Raw genomic sequence first — 15,894 nt, forward strand, 5'->3', positions numbered from 1 at the left:
TGCACATGACGTTAGTATACCGCAGGGACTTACCCCCAATCCAACCCTTGATGCTGAGTGCCAAGCAGGGAGGCACTGGGTTCCATTTTCCATATGACCCGGCCGGGGATAAAACATGTGGCACAAAATATGGAATTAATAGTATGGTCAGTTCAGTGTTGTTGTTTTTTTTAGTAAGTAAAATAATTGTGGAAAAATGCAGGTCTGAAGCGTGGGAATTAAAATACACATTTTCCTTTGGATGGTGGTTATTAAAGATCCCTGCCTGGTGTATATAGCCTAGAACTGAATGCTGACAGTCTGCTCCACTTCCTGGCTTATACAAAAACATAATAGCAAGGAGTGTATGTACGGGCTGTCCACTTTTTAAAAGAAAAAACGGTTTGGCTCTAGTTGAGCTCAGTTTAAAAACAAATCATAAGACTATTTTGGAGGCCTCGTGCACATAACACAGGGCAGAGCACATTCCTTATGGTTTTAATGTGGTATAAAAACCACAAAAATATATAGCCCAGAACTAATCTGGGTGTTCATTTTTGATGCATAGGTATAGAGCGATTAGCTCTTCTGTGACTGGTTTCTTTCCATCAGCAAGGACATAACTTTACTTGTAATAAATTATAGGGTTAGGGAGACGCGCAAGAAGGTAAACAAACTAAGTTATTTGACTGTGTCTGCCTGGGCAAGAGACTAGTAGAGAAAAACAAGTCGGGACATTCATGTTAGGGCAGGTTTTTATGAATGGAAGTTTCTCTCTCTCTCTCTCAACTTTCCCTCTCTCCTTTTTTGTGAATGAAAAACAACTGGAAAATCCAGTATAAAAGCCCGCAGAATTCTTGATATGGGTTGGCTGTCGCGGAGCTATCCCCGCCCCTTGTTGCTAGGTACCGTGACTTTCGGGTCGCTGATTGGTTGATAGGGGGAAGCCGAGATTTCATTCATAAGTCGAGGCATTCATCAAGACAAAGACGGAGAAACTCGAGCCCTTGAAAGAGGAAATCCACCAATCAAAGTAAGACAGACAGAGCGAGAAAAGCAAAGTCTTCCTATTTATAATTAGTACATCCGAGTCAAGTCAACACTTTGACACAAGCAGTACTGGTATTGAAAATGACTTCACAGTAAAGTCGAATTAATTTTAACCAAAGTGTTGCCGTTGACCGTTGTCGTATACTTTAACGGTTTAAATACTTTTAATCTAGCTGCGTGAGACACCGCACACACACATCTGTTTCTTTTCACGCCATGCCAGTTTCCTTCTCTCGCACGACAACGAGCTGAGCTCAGCTCCCCCAAAACGTAGGTTGAAAGTCAACAAAAGTTGCAAATGTCACATTCAGTACTGAATGCCAACCATAATTCACTTGGTGTTTTACTGTACGTGGAAAGAAATGTGTATTTAACTGTAATAAAACCACAGCCCCCAGGCTATCAACATACGACACATAATGCTGTATGGAATAGGCAACGTAAATGAAAGAAGGGTAAATAATAGGCCTACTAAATTCTACGTCTACAAAGTGAAATCGTTTTTGGAACTGCTCCGACGGTGTTACTAGTAAATTACTAGCTACAAATGTAACTAAATGGCCACTCGGTTACATTTGTTTACACACGCTCGTCGGAGTTGGGACCGTGTTGGGTTAAAATGTGGGGGTTTTGATGTTGTTCATTTCTACATACTCTTGAGTAGGCTACTTATTCCTAACATCTTGTGATGTCCTCCTGACGAGCCAAAAATCTCTGTCTCTCTCTCATCAGACTCGCAGACATTTAGAAGGAAAAACACAGCAGATCTGTATACTGTAAAGAGGGCAGCGGCAGCCCGCTGGGGTAATCACTTGCCGTCGCTTCTGCTCGCTGTGTTTTTTGTGAATGGGGCTCATTATGCATGCAGCCTCCACGCAGCTCCATTCACAACTAACCTCGCTCGTCTCTCTCCCTGCAGGCTGGATCGCAACTAGCCTAAATGACCACAAACGGTTAACGCATGGATTATAAGATGGATGGATATTTGGATCAGCAAGTGCCTTACACTTTAGCAAATGTACGTATGGATGAAGTCTTTTCGTTAAATTCTTTGCACTAATTTTTTAGGACTTTATGGCTACCTCTACCTCTGGCGTTCTCTTTCGATCGTTTTTCTCCACTGAGTTTTGTTTCAAGCAAGTCATATACGCGATGGAAACTCATTTTCAATTCGCTTTGAGCAATCGCAAGATCGCCACCGACTGCTGCAGTGACTAAACATAGTAATTATTGCATTTTACAGTGTTTTGTCATTGTCAATGTTCTGCTCTGGTGTGAGAACCCTTCAGTTTGTATGCCAAATGGTCAATGTAGTTGAGGCGCTCAGAGCGCATTTGTTTTTCTTTTTCCGATGTTGGGATAGCCAGACTTCACGCTGTTTAAATTCACCTTAGCTTAAAAATGTACACATATCTTTTGGCTCTTAAACATGTACATGTAAGATCCTTGTGTCATGATAAATATAAAACATAAACATGAAACTATATTTTTAAAGAGAAACCCAATAATAATTATTGTTTACATTGTTAGCTGTTAATTTATTAATCACTTTAGTGTGATACAGTAGGCTAGACAAATATATATATATATTATATTATATATTACATATACTGCAAATTACCTATTGGGAGTTTGTTTTAATTCCTCTGTTTGTTATTCTGCAGAAGTCACAAGGAAATGGGCCCCTAAATAGACTGTTGATGGCAGCGAAAAGGAAATACATGGACACAGAATTACCCCCTCAGGAATCAGAAGGTAAAGTACAGTAAGAACTGTGTTGGCCTCAAGCCCCTTTACGATTATGTGACACATAGGCTTACTTTGATAATATATGTGAGCCGTCCCATAAGTACTCAGATATTATGGAGATGCTATGAGAAATACTAGACTTTTAAGTTGACAAATAGTGACTAAGTACTGGTCTAATAGTGGGCGAGTAACTTTCTTGCAGCTTTGTTGTTGTGGTGCTGCCCAAGGGATTAATCCTTTTCTTACAATTTTGTCTTTTCAGACCTCTTTCAGGATTTAAGCCAACTCCAAGAGACATGGCTCACAGAAGGTGAGACTTGCCTGCAGGCAGCGTTTACTTTTAATTTGCATGCTTCACTGGAGAATATTGCTCCATTTGTGGATGATAAGGCTGACTTTCGTGTGGCTTGGGAAATGTCAACATGATGAATTGAGAAAACGTGAGAAAGGGTATATGAAAAATCTGTAAAACTCTTTACTGTATAATGACACATTATGTGTTACACACTTGCAGATCTTTCAATAATGTTTTCCACTGCGGAACTGGCCGTGAATGTGTCTGATGTCAAAACGGAGCTAATAACCTGATTTCTCCATTATTAGTGTGTGCACAGCATTTTAACCTGGTGTTAGAAAATTGCCACAGATGTTTGGGTTGTCTTGTTTTCTGTGCAGTATTTCAGAGGAATGCTGGAGGCTAGTCCACTCATGAGTGTAGCAACCTTCTGGTATAAAGATGACCTTTTCAGTTTAGGAGGGTTGAATTTGCAGTAAAGAGTCTCGTGGGGAGCCAAAACGCTCTGATGCAACACACATGCTCATAAACTTTACAACAGCACAAGGAAAGAAAGCAAAAAATAAAAACTGTACATTTTTAGAGTGAACACAGACCAGAGGACTATTAGCTTTTTGAGCATGTCCTATTTTGGCCATGTTGGCATGTAGTCCGCATGCCAACCCTGCAGCCAATGCAAACAAACAGCGTATTTGGCTTGTGTCACTCAAGGCACATAGCGATGAAATGGAGGCCAGTCGGAGGCAATTGTCAGCCTGTAGACTTTATAAGTGCAACGTTGACGTGAGCTCTAATGGAGCAATTATATGTCAGGACGGGACAACAACGCCGTGGCATGAGTCATTAGGCCTGTTTGGTAATGTTTGCTAAACCTCGTGCACAACGGCAGCAGGAACACAGGCCTGTGTGCTGCAAACTGTAACAAGAAAGGACAATAACCCTTTTAAAGCACAGTGCATTAAAAAGGTTATTTGTTATAGCCGGTTGATTTGATGTGTTTTTTTATTAACCACATTTAAACCCGGTGTACCTATTTTGGGCATGTAATTTTAGGCAACCTTTTATATATATATATATATATATATATATATATAAAATTGTGTGTGTATGTATATAAAATTGTGTATGTATGTATTTACAATAAAAAAAGGAAATAGCCAGTCTCCAAGCTCACAACGCATCGCGACAGCAAGTGACGACATGTGAATTTATAGATTGACTTGTGAGCTTGTAGATGAAATATTGTTTTCGGTATTCGCCTACGACCAAGTAGTACGCCCAACGAGTTCACCAGCAATGCCACTTAGTTTTGACATTTTGCAGTGTATGGTCAGTGGTCACCCATGTTCTGTTGATCTTATTTAGTTTTGGCTGTAGACACATTTATTTTACACGTTGAGTGTAAATATTTCCCTTCTCATGCAGTGAGGAAATCGGTGTATGGTGAATGGGTGGTGCTGTTGTTGTGGCCAAAGGGGATTTCTTCATATTCCTAAGCACGAGAAATTGCTTATGTCGCCTTAACTCGTTGCAGCCATTCAAACGGCGTGTCCTAGCATTGACTTTGAGTCATGTACAAAAAAGAAGTAGGGAAGTCACTAGCAGATGCCCAGAGAGACAGGAAGCGGCCCGTGTGTGTGTGTGTGTGTGTGTGTGTGTGTGTGTGTGTGTGTGAGCTGAAGTTGAGCAAGACGTTTTAGCCAGGGCCCAGCAGGGCCTATACACCCCTGACAGGACTACTGTGTATGGTGTGAGGAAAACGGCCCCGGACCCACACCTCAGGTTCCTCACCTAATTCTCATGCAGCGTCAAAGCAAACGAGTTCACTTCACACCGGTGTTTCGCAGACAAAGATAAACGCCAATGACCAATAAAACGGGAAACAATGGGAGACGCTTCAAAGTGTCATTCCATTGATTGACATTGTATTTGTATTCATGTGCTTGGCCACAAAGGCCTGCACAGTGTTGAGATATCGGGCGCTGTGCCTCCGTTACAAATTGGGCAGGCGGTGGATCAGCGTGAGAGAGAGACTGAGACGGAATCAGGGGTGGAAGTTGGTAGTGTAACTTTATCAAAGTGTTATTTAACCCTAAGTACCGGCTTGTTTTTCAGCCTCCCCGGCTAAGACCTCTCCTTTCCTGTTGAATTAATTAAAGACCTTATCACGCCTGATTGTGGTTATGAGGGATTCACCAAGATTGTAAAAACTGGGTAGCTGGAGGGTTTTATTTTTTTTCTTTCTTTTTTTTTTGTACGAACAGAGAGCGGAAGAGACGGAGAGAGAGAGGGAGGGGGGGGGGGGGGGTAGAAAAGTTCTGAATGGTGAGAGTTCAGGAGCTTGTCACATCTTGCCACAGTGGCCTTTAGCTTTATATGACTGAGAGGCTCTGGCTCCTCCCAGGATCTCCCATTGAGAGAAAAAAATGTCATTCAAGGTGCTTGGAAGCACCGAGGGCAACATGCGTCCACACTCGTATAAACGCACTCTCCTTCTTGTGCTGACTTGCATCTCAAAGCCCCTGACGAGGTGTTCCTGGAAGCGAGTCTCGTACACGTGCACAGGCACACACAGACGCACAGCGACGAGTGTACAATCACATGTGCATACACATGCACAAGCATGCATGTGCGTAGAGGCCGCGGAGACATGCACACACACACACACACACACACACACACATGTACACGACCGGAACACACACAGACAGGCCATACGCAAACTTCCTAAGAATCAGGGTCTTGATCTTGTCTGTGAGCCAGTTGCCCTGACGTTCAGACATCCTTAATGTTTTTAGTATTTTTTTTTTTCTCCCTTTTCTGAGCGCATGTCCAGTGTATTCCATTTTAGACATGTTGAAACCAGTGGGAAATGATTTATAGTTTGATCTGTTGGACTAAATATTGGCCTCTGGTCTGTCTCATAAAACAGCTTTATTCTTCTCCTCGGGGGCAAGAGGCTGCAAAGTTAAAGCAGGGGTAATAGTATTACCGTATAGCAAGCCACAGAACGTGGCATTATACAAGAAATCAATGTCATTTATCTGAACATGCTCCAAAACGCTATCATCCGGTTTCCTCTGCACAGGAAGCAGGGGCAGGGCTACAAGCAAGAAAGTGGATTTGAATTTCTGATTTCCTCTTTTTTTCCCCCTTGGTGTCCTTAACCAGCCTCTCTCTCTCTCTCAGTTGGTCTCCATCTCTGTGTTTTGGTTTCCATGCTGGCGTTTTCATGGTGCGGAACCCATAAGTGGACGTAGTGTGAGAGAGAAGAGGCTCCACTGCTGAGGTTGATGATTGGGTTGTCTGGGCTCCGTTCTTTTGCTCGCCTGGGTGAGGTCACGGTCCCAGAACTTGGCAGAATGTGGTTACTGTGGACTATGAACCTACCACTTTGAGAAGAAATTCAGATGTAATGGCAACTGCTACGAGGAAGCTGCGTTTGGTCAATACTTAAGATTTGAGAGAGGATTTTTGTTGGGTCTCATAATGGTCCTGTGTAGTGAGCCGAAGATGCTGAGGGGTTTATGATTGCCCACAGTGTGGTGCCATTTTATTTTTGTTAGCCATCACGGTCCAGATTGGGTTCATGATATTTAATGATAGCCATCAACTTTTCCCTACCAGTTAGCTTGCACCATGACGTAAGTGCGAGGCCCGAGCAATGGAAACACTTTAGAAAACCCAGAAAGCCCTTGTGGACTTGGACCGGTGCCAGATTAGAAGTTTGCTGGCCCTGGCTCCGCTCTAGTTTTGGGGTTAGGCCATTAAGCTCAGGACAACGAATCGAATGCCAGTGCGCTCATGGCTCAGCGGGTGAATTTGACCTTTTCACCCGCTATTTGGGCATTTGGCGGTCGGATGATGGGGGGGCTTTTCTGACCTGTTTGTGTGAGTCAAAATCCAAAGCTCCAAATGCACAATTGTGAATGGGTTGGTATTCCTACAATTAGGGCCACACAATAGCGTCTGTCTAGCTCCACTGCACCTGGGCTTGGCATAACTGACTGCACTAATTCAGTTAGGCTCTAAATGAGCCTCATTATGAGAGAACACGTAATCAGGAACATTGATACTTGAAACTGTATCCCTGCAGAAAACCAACTGGGTAACAGTATCCCAGTGCCAAATAACACGCTACACATACTATATCTACGTATTGACTTATCTATTTTTGAGAATCAGTATTTACTGTAAGCTCGCTGTATATTGTTTCTGAGGACTATATACATTATGGCACAGTAAACGCTTATATAACGCATTGTAACGGATACGGGGTGATATATGAACTGTATCTCGCTACATTTACTCCATGGCAGGAGAAGTACGCCGATCACGTCTTTCCGACATGATTAAGTACTGCCGCAGAAAACACGTCATTAATTCACAAGAGATAATGGCCCGGGTGACAAAAGTTCTAAGTAGCTTTAACCTCAACTTGCCCTCTCGGTTCATCCACACTTCCCCTCTTTTCTTTGGTCTCATTGGTTTCCTTGCCTCTCTATAAACACTTCTAGTTTGACCTCCAGAGTGACTCCCGAGCACCTCTCAAAAGCAGATGACAAACTCCAGAGAGCTTTCTAGCCCCAGCAAATGTCCCCAATCAACCTCAGCTGGATAGGAAGAGAGGGAGAGATGTGACATCCACAGAGCTACTTAGTCTTACCACATTGACAGATCCTCACTTGTTTAACTTGAACCGCCTGTTTAGTCTGTCTGGTTTTCTGCGATCAAAACTAATTAACCAAATGAATATGCCGCTTCTTGGGTATGTCATACTAGGTGAACATTCTGTGAAAATAGCAGATAGGCTATTTTTGGCCATGCCGGTGTAGAGGGAAAAATGAGGTGGGGTCAATGATGGACCCCGGTCGGCGGTCAACTAAGTATCCAGCAGGTTCAGTTTGCTTTTGCCACACTGACCAGGGTTAAAGTGAGTTTTATGATATGCCAGTGGTTTGGAATATAGAATGGTACAATTGTGAGTGTTAAAATAACCCTAAGACTCTCGTCGTTAGATCAACCGTGTCATTTATAGGTACATTTACACTCTAGTCTAGTTAAATGAAGACCGGGGATTTTACAGTGTAGTGACTATCTGCCGTGGGGTCCATTATTAAGCGGATGGTGAAAAGATAGCTTTGCCTCCCTATTGATCTGCCATCAGCTTGGTTCAATAGGTAGTCTGTGTGAGTGACAGTAACTCTGGCTCCACTATAAGTGCTGCTCTTAAAGTCTTAAATCACCCGTGGCTTTCATAGTGATGCGTCAACTTGAATCATCGGTCACGAACGATGCTCAACGACAATGGTTTCACAAACCAGTATTTACTGCTCCACTCACGATGGAGACCCACCGGACATAAAAAAAAAAAAAAAACTCTTTGAAATATTGACGAGCAACAAAGGTTTTTATGGTCCAATCATTGCATGCGTATGATACGTATGGCTTTCTGTATGCTACAATCTTGTACAATGCCATGGTCGAGAAATGTGAATTTGAAAATTTCGCAAGGCCAGCAGGTTAACCACTTTCAACCTGACATCCTATAGGCAAAAACTGTCAAAGTAGCCCACAACTTGGCAGATACACAGCGACACGTGAGTAGATTGGCTATTTTTGCGGCGCGACACCACAGTACGACAAACCATAAAACGGGTCTAAGTGGTTTAGCAGTCATCACCGAGGATGTTCGGGAGATCCTCTCAACCTAACTATGGTGTATTGATCACAGAGAAGTGCTGGCACACAGTAAAAGTTGGGTGGAGGGGGTGAAGGTCACTTGGTTGCACAGAGGTTAGGCCTCGCTGTGGCTCGTGTTTCAAGCCCAAGAAAGAGGGAGAGAGAGAGAGAGAGAGAGTTTGTTCTCTCACCCAAGTAACGACTCCCATCCTAACGGCTTCCGTTTTCTCCTCTAATTTCAGCTCAGGTCCCTGACAGTGACGAGCAGTTTGTTCCTGATTTCCACTCCGAGAACTGTAAGTACACAACTCTCTGAAATGTGTGTGTGTGTTCATGTGTGTCTTTGAGCGAGTTTAGCTTAACACCTGTGTGAAGCCGGATGTGAACATACAATTCAGACCCACCTATGAGATATAGTCCGGAAAAGCTGTCCCTCTGCCATCTGGCATGAATTCATTATGTGTGCATGTTTGTGTGGTGTGTGTGACGTGTGTGTGTGTGTGTGTGTGTGTGTGTGTGTCTGTCTGTGTGGTGTACTGTACTTATGAAGTGAAAGTGAAACCAGCGGTGTAGGGTCAGCTTTGTGTTGTGGAAGTGCCAGAGGCTAGGGTGAGGAGGATACTGTAACTTGGTGGTGATGTTACAGTAATGTCCTTTTTGGAGAACAAAGCGTTGCTGAGACCGATGGGGCACTAATGACCCAGTGGTCCTGAAATGAATTTTGATGCCAGCATTGTATAAGCCACGGTCGCCCATTTGCATGGCTTTGAAAAGCTGAATGGGTACGGCACAGGAAACCAGTATAAGATTCATTCAAGGGGCCAGGTACAAACATCGGCCTTTGTGCTCGTCGGAAGGTGTAAAATGGGAAAGCAAATTCCAGGGCAGCGCGGACTGGAGTGGTTGCTCTTTGAATGGTTTTCCCTTTTTCGTTGCATGTCTAAACAATGGCAATTCAGGAACTGTGTGTGTGTGTGTGTGTGTGTGTGTGCTGCTGTACAACACACTGCTAACACTTTGGGTTTTCTGCCATTCAAAGAACTACAGTATTCTTCCTTCTTGGCAACGCTGCTGACGTCAGTATATTTTACTACTTTCAACCTGGTGTCCCTATTTTGGGCAAGTAAAAAATTATAATTTTAAATAAAAATCTGAATATTTAAAATCTCATATTCTCATATCATATTCCTCCTTTTTTGTATCCTATTTCAACCTGATGCAGATTTAAAAAAAGGCCTTCTGAAAAACTTCAAATACTGTATATAGCAACAACCCAAAAATGGGTTCCTGACCTTAATGGGTTAAAGGCTTGTGATGTAGTCTATATTTTAGCCATTTTTAAATAGGACATTGTCATTCACGATTGATTTTAAATGAAACTAATCTCAAAACTATAGGTGACAGCTACCCGTCAATCTCAGCCAATGTCACTTCCTCCCATGCCAAGCCCCCATACAGCCTTTGTGTGTAAACATTGTGTGATTTAACCGTCCCCCAAGTCACAACTGGCGAAGCCCTCCTCGGTGACACATGCCCTGTAGAAACATTGTCCCCTTCTGTCGGCCAACAATGGGCAGGAGGAAGTGGAGATGAACCCTGGGGCATGCAGAGGTCATGTCTACTTAACCCCCGCAGCCCCCGCCATCCAATCAGCTGTCAGGGTCTCGCTCGCGGACGGACGGTATGATCCGCAGGGTCAGGGGGGCTCAGCGCTTTGACGGGCAGCTCACTTCTAAGTAGCGGCGACGGTTCGGCGTTGACAGACAGTGCCCCCGCTGTTCACAGTCAATGGGCCCACAGAGGCGCAGTTGGTGCATCTCTATTCAGTTCGGCTTTACGGGAAAGCGAGGCTGACAAGCTGCCAAAAATATATTCATCTGCGCATTTCTGGTACGCCCCTCAAAGCCGGCAGTGTACGCCGTATAGAAAAAAGGGCTTAAATGTTTTTTTCCCATGCCAACGTTCCATTGACGGTTCCTGGGTACAGCGTGTTTCTCTCTTACCTCCACCCCCCCCCCCAAAAAAAAAACAAGTTAACTATGCAGGTGAGTCATTTGTTTTGGAAACTCTGTCACGGTATATATATAAAAAAAAAGACACAAGCACAGAGCAAACCTCCTAATCCCTGTTGACGGAAATATAATTGAAGGCTTGAATTGAAAAGGCGCCGTGGTAAAATTGAACATTGTTGTTTACTGAGTCAGGTAGTTACCTGCATGGGCGTGGTGGAGTCAACAGAGGCAGATAATGCCGGATTTATTGCAATTGGTTAGCGTGCTGGTTTCGCGCACTGAAAATGGCAGATCTTAAAGCTCACAACGCATCGCGATGCAACGCGGCATTTACTTGTACATCGGCTATAGTTTCAATACAGCATGCAACTATAAGTACAAGTCAGACATAAAAAAACGAAATGCAGAGAGAGCTGTGACACAGGCGGTGAGGTGAAAACCGTTGGGAAGTATCGGAATGCTAGATCAAGAAGCAAGACAAAGAAGAGGGTGGTGGGAGGCATGGGGGGGGGGGGGGTAGCAGGGATTGTGCAATACCTGCAACATCTGCTAAACCTATCTGATCTCGTCCATTCTCCCCTCACTTAATGGCTAACAAGTGTTGCTCTGTCCGTGCGCTGCCATTGAGGGAAGGTTACGCAAACACACGACTTTTTATGTACTTGACTGGCACACGTGTTTGTCTAAAATGTAATTAAGCCATTGTTGGTGATAACAGCATGCCATAACTTTCCCCTCAGCGTGCATGATTGAGCCAGCAAGGCAACAACTGTAGGTACAAAGAAGAAGGTTTACTGGGTGTGTTTTGATATCTGCGGACTGACAGCAGCTTCGGGGGTACGAGTGTTGTCGTACAGAATCCATTTTCTGTTTCCTGCCCATGGACAAATAACACTCACAGCAAATACATTCGCCTACTTCTCATAATTTGTGAAAAGATGAAATCCCACGTAAACACTTAAGACCTATATACTTATAGGCAATGCACAAGCTCACAACGTGTTGCATAATTGTGACACGTTGTGAGCCTGTAGAACGGCTATAGGTTCACCATTTTTGAAAATGTTTGACATTTTGAAAAATTCTCATATTGACACGTCGTCGTCAATATGAGAATATGTCACTTTTTACATTTGAATTCACCTGTGATGAATTGCCAAAGATGGGGGACGCCAGGTTGAAAGAGATCAAAAGCATACATGTGGCAGCATTGTCCGCGTCGTCCGCCTGAGTGAAAGAGCTCAGTGCGAGTCGGCCCGGAGAGGACCGGCCCTCTTTGTCCAAGTATGTTGTTTACACTCGCAGAGATGTGACCCATTCATAAATTTTCTCCTCGGTGTAGAAGAGGAAGTGTGCCTCCACCTCCCTCCCTGCTGCACTCCCCCACCCCACCCCACCCCCCGCCCAACCTCCTCCTTTTTGCTCTCCTTCAATCTCCATTCATAAAAAAAAGCCCTACAGTACTACAGACCTCCCCCCTTCCCCCCCATTCTCTCTCTCCCCCCCCTCATTCCTCTCCTTCTCCTCCTCTCTCCAAGTGGATACTCTAGTCTAAACCCCTCCCTCCCTTCCTGTGCCTGTACAAACTAAAGCCCAATTTAAAACTCTGGACACCCTTCCCCCCCTCTCTCTCTCTCTCTCTCTCTCTCTCTCTGTCTCCCCCCCCACTCTACACATTGAGTATTCCAAGATGTGAACTAATCCAGTGATTTCTGTGCTGTGTGGGCCGATTGTTTAGATTTGTGTCTTGTAGTAATTATATATAGGAAGTTGTGGCTATAGAATGCTTTTGCTGTTGGTTTTCTTTTTTTTTGAGAGAGAGAGAGAGAGATAGAGGGGGAGAGAGTGAGAGAGACTGTGATTTTGTCCAAAAAAGGGGAATTGTGAACGAGTAATAAAAGGAGAAAGAAACGGCTAAAACAGGAGAAACTACAGTAAACCAGTTCTGTCCAGTTCTGTATGTTTCCCAGCAGTCTGTCTGTCTCTCTGGATGTGTGTGTGTTTCTGCCTCGTCATGGATTCACATCCTCTCTCCCCCCCCCCATCTCTCTCTCGGCCTGTCTGTCTGGTCATTCGGGCTGATTTTTCCTCCCCTCGCTCGCTTCAGATCGGAGCTGGCCCAATCAGTCCCCATTTGGAGTGCAGAGGAGAGAGTGAATGGGTGAACCAACCCCTCCCTCTCTCTCTTCCCCTCTCCGCTGAAAAGAGAAGCATGCGTCCCTGTGTTCTCTCGGCTTTCCAAAATACAGCTGCTACGCAACAAAGTCGGCGAAAACAGCCAGGTGACACGCAGATTCTGCTAGCTCTGGGGAGGTCATCACTCTTGTGTGTGTGTGTGTGTGTGCGTGCGTGTGTGTGCTTGTAGTACTATACTTGTGAGGGCTAAATGTCACAATGACCCGTTGTGAGCTTGTACATCTGCTATTTTGGGAAAACAATTTATGGCCTTCATAAAAATCACCGTCCTAAAATGTTGATGTCCTCACAAGTGAAGTAATGCAAAGTGAACGTGTGTGTGTGTGTGTCCCTGAATATGAGCAGTGGTTTTATTGGCCGTGACGGGCACTCATCCATCCAGGCATGCACATTGGAACACTCGAGTTGGTGTGATGCATACACTATACAAACATACTCTCAATGCACATATGTACATGTACAAAGAAACTTTCTGCATAATGCTCTCTAACCACACGGTACGCACACATGTACTTTCGACACTCTCCCCATACTACACGCATGCTTTTCTACATGTGCTTTATGTGCATACACACACACACGCGCAAGCACACACACACGCACACACACACACACTTGAGCCCCAGGGTTTTATGAATGGGCTGGTTGTGAGAGACTGGCTGAGGCAGCAGATTGAGTTAAGGGGAGTGAACCTCCATTCATGAAAAGCGGGGAGTGGGGGATTTAGGGGGGGCTGCCTGTTACTCCAGGAGAAAACGCTCGGCTAGTATGTTCCCCTGCCACTCACTCCACATTGGACAGAGCTTTAGTATTCATACTGTCCTCAATTGATTTACTGTGTTTTATCGTTTGTAATGGACACACAACTACCAGTTTATTCCCAGCTTGTGCTGAGAAGGTGTTATTAGTTGTTGTACTAAATGTTATCTCTCCAGAACAAATTATATATTGTAGAACAACAAAAACTGTAAAAAAAAAAAAAGGGGAAAAAAGGTGTAGGTAAAGGGAAGAAAAAAACGTAATATAAGTTTCCTTTTACCCCTGTTTTTATGGAAACAGTACTTTTTAAGTAAGTTTGTTTCTTTTATAGCCCTGTTTTTATACAAACGGTATCTCCATGCGGGCTGCCGTCGACCAAACCCGATGAAGCATGGCTCAGGGACGGGCCAGACACGCATGAGGCAGGGTGATAGGCGTGAAACAGCCTCCAGTGCGGGGGAAGAGAAAAGCAGTACTCTAGCCGTGTTGATTCAGTGCAGCGCTGTCAAAGCCTAGTGGCTGCGGGGATTTGAGCCAGGCAGGCCCATACAGCCCGGCGTTAGAGCAGCCACCGGCTCTGTCAATGGACGGCACTGTGTGTTTTATTACAAGACAGAGTGTGTGTGTGTGTGTGTCGCAGAAAAAGAGTGAGAATGTTTACCTGTGCGTAAATGTGCATGGGGAGAGAAAAGGGAAACAGGAAAAGAGAGCACATGTGTTCCTGACTGTACATGCATGTGCCAGAGAAGCCCCCCCCCCCCCCCCCCCCCCCCGCGGACGGATGGCTGTGTTTTAAACATTCTCTACAGCTGGAGTGTTTTTTTTTTTTTCATCTCTCCAAAGCGAGCGCAGAGCGAGGCGTAGAACAGATGCCGTACGGGAGAGAGAGAGTGAGCGATGCTAAAAATAATGGTAGTATAGTCGCACGTTATAAGAGCAACAAGCCGTCGGGACACCAGGAAACATGTTGAGTGTGTACGCATAAACACATTGTGATGTATTCCACCCCGTCTGTCAGGTTCTGGTCACACACAATACAGTATGTAGACACGTGGAGACACACACACGAGTGGGCATATATATACACACACACACATAGAAAAATTAAATACAGTATAATCCACAACCATGACACTGCTGGTTGAGACCTTCTGAAACATTAACGGTTTGCACGCACAGGGAAGTACAGTACAAGGTCTGCTAAAAGGATGAATCCAAGGAAGCCTTTCATCTAGTTTCCATTGAAGTACTCAATTAACCCAAGGTGCTCAGGTACCGTATTCATGGGTGAGAGGTGGAACATGGGGGGGAAAAAAGTATTTTACTGACCAGCACAACTGTTAATAAATAGAAAGCAATATCTATTTGCCACTATGCTGGTTTTTTAACATACTGCCTGGACTTTTGATGTCTATTTTCTAAGGCAAATGTTGTAGGCCAAACAAGTTTGAGAACCACTGAGCTAAGTGATTGATGGGAACTAAACAGACCTCCGAGAGTGTACAAATGAAACCTAAAGGACCACTTCACCACTTTTCAACCTACCTTCTTACAATTGGTCCTCACCAATGCTTATATAAAATGATGAAGTGCCATGTGGTATTTGTTCATGAACATTAGTGAGGACCAGTTAAATGAAGATAAGTGGTGAAGTGGTCCTTTAAGTTTAAGCAGCCAACTATGGTTCCATCTGTACAGTCTCGGTTTCTTAAAAGCAAGTTTGAATATCACTGCGGTGTTAACTTAAGCTCTGTGAGTTTAAGAATGGACCCAAAATAGACCCATACACAAATCACGTCCGTGTCTACACATGCGTGTCCAAACACAGAAGTGCACGGGGCATGATGCGACGTAGCGAGAATGGACCTGCTGCAACTTGCTGACACAGAGAGAGAGAGAGAGAGAGAGACGGGGAGGTGTGTGGAGTGAGTGAGAGCCATCGCTATGGAGCTATATCGATCCAGGCAGAGAGAGAGAGAGAGAGGGGAGGCTTTGATAGATTGACGGATAAAGATAAAGCACGGATAAATCAGGACCAGGGGGAGATAAGGGGGCAAGAGGGGGTCAAACGTGCCACACGGGGGCCGTTACGATCAAGATCCCGATCAAGACATGGAGAGAGAGGGGGGGAGGAGGAGGAGGAGGAGGGAAAATAGAGGGAGAGATAGCGAG

The 15,894-nt window shown here is 44.5% G+C and overlaps 1 protein-coding gene across 2 annotated transcripts in view; it reads left to right on the forward strand.

The window, feature by feature from the left end:
• The first annotated feature begins 1,704 nt into the window (after positions 1 to 1,704).
• The window catches only part of etv4 (ETS variant transcription factor 4), a 42,593-nt gene continuing 28,403 nt past the window's right edge, over positions 1,705 to 15,894 (forward strand). The window contains exons 1-5 of one of the 2 annotated variants that reach the window (XM_080789219.1): positions 1,705 to 1,833; positions 1,949 to 2,047; positions 2,694 to 2,784; positions 3,041 to 3,088; positions 8,998 to 9,051. In XM_080789219.1, coding sequence (XP_080645345.1) covers positions 1,991 to 2,047; positions 2,694 to 2,784; positions 3,041 to 3,088; positions 8,998 to 9,051 — 250 coding nt within the window. In that variant the 5' untranslated portion in view covers positions 1,705 to 1,833; positions 1,949 to 1,990. The other variant, XM_080789220.1, reaches the window with a different exon arrangement.

Source organism: Protomyctophum bolini, assembly GCF_963924005.1.
Source record: "Protomyctophum bolini genome assembly, chromosome: 18".
In the NCBI taxonomy this organism is placed as follows: Eukaryota; Metazoa; Chordata; class Actinopteri; order Myctophiformes; family Myctophidae; genus Protomyctophum; species Protomyctophum bolini.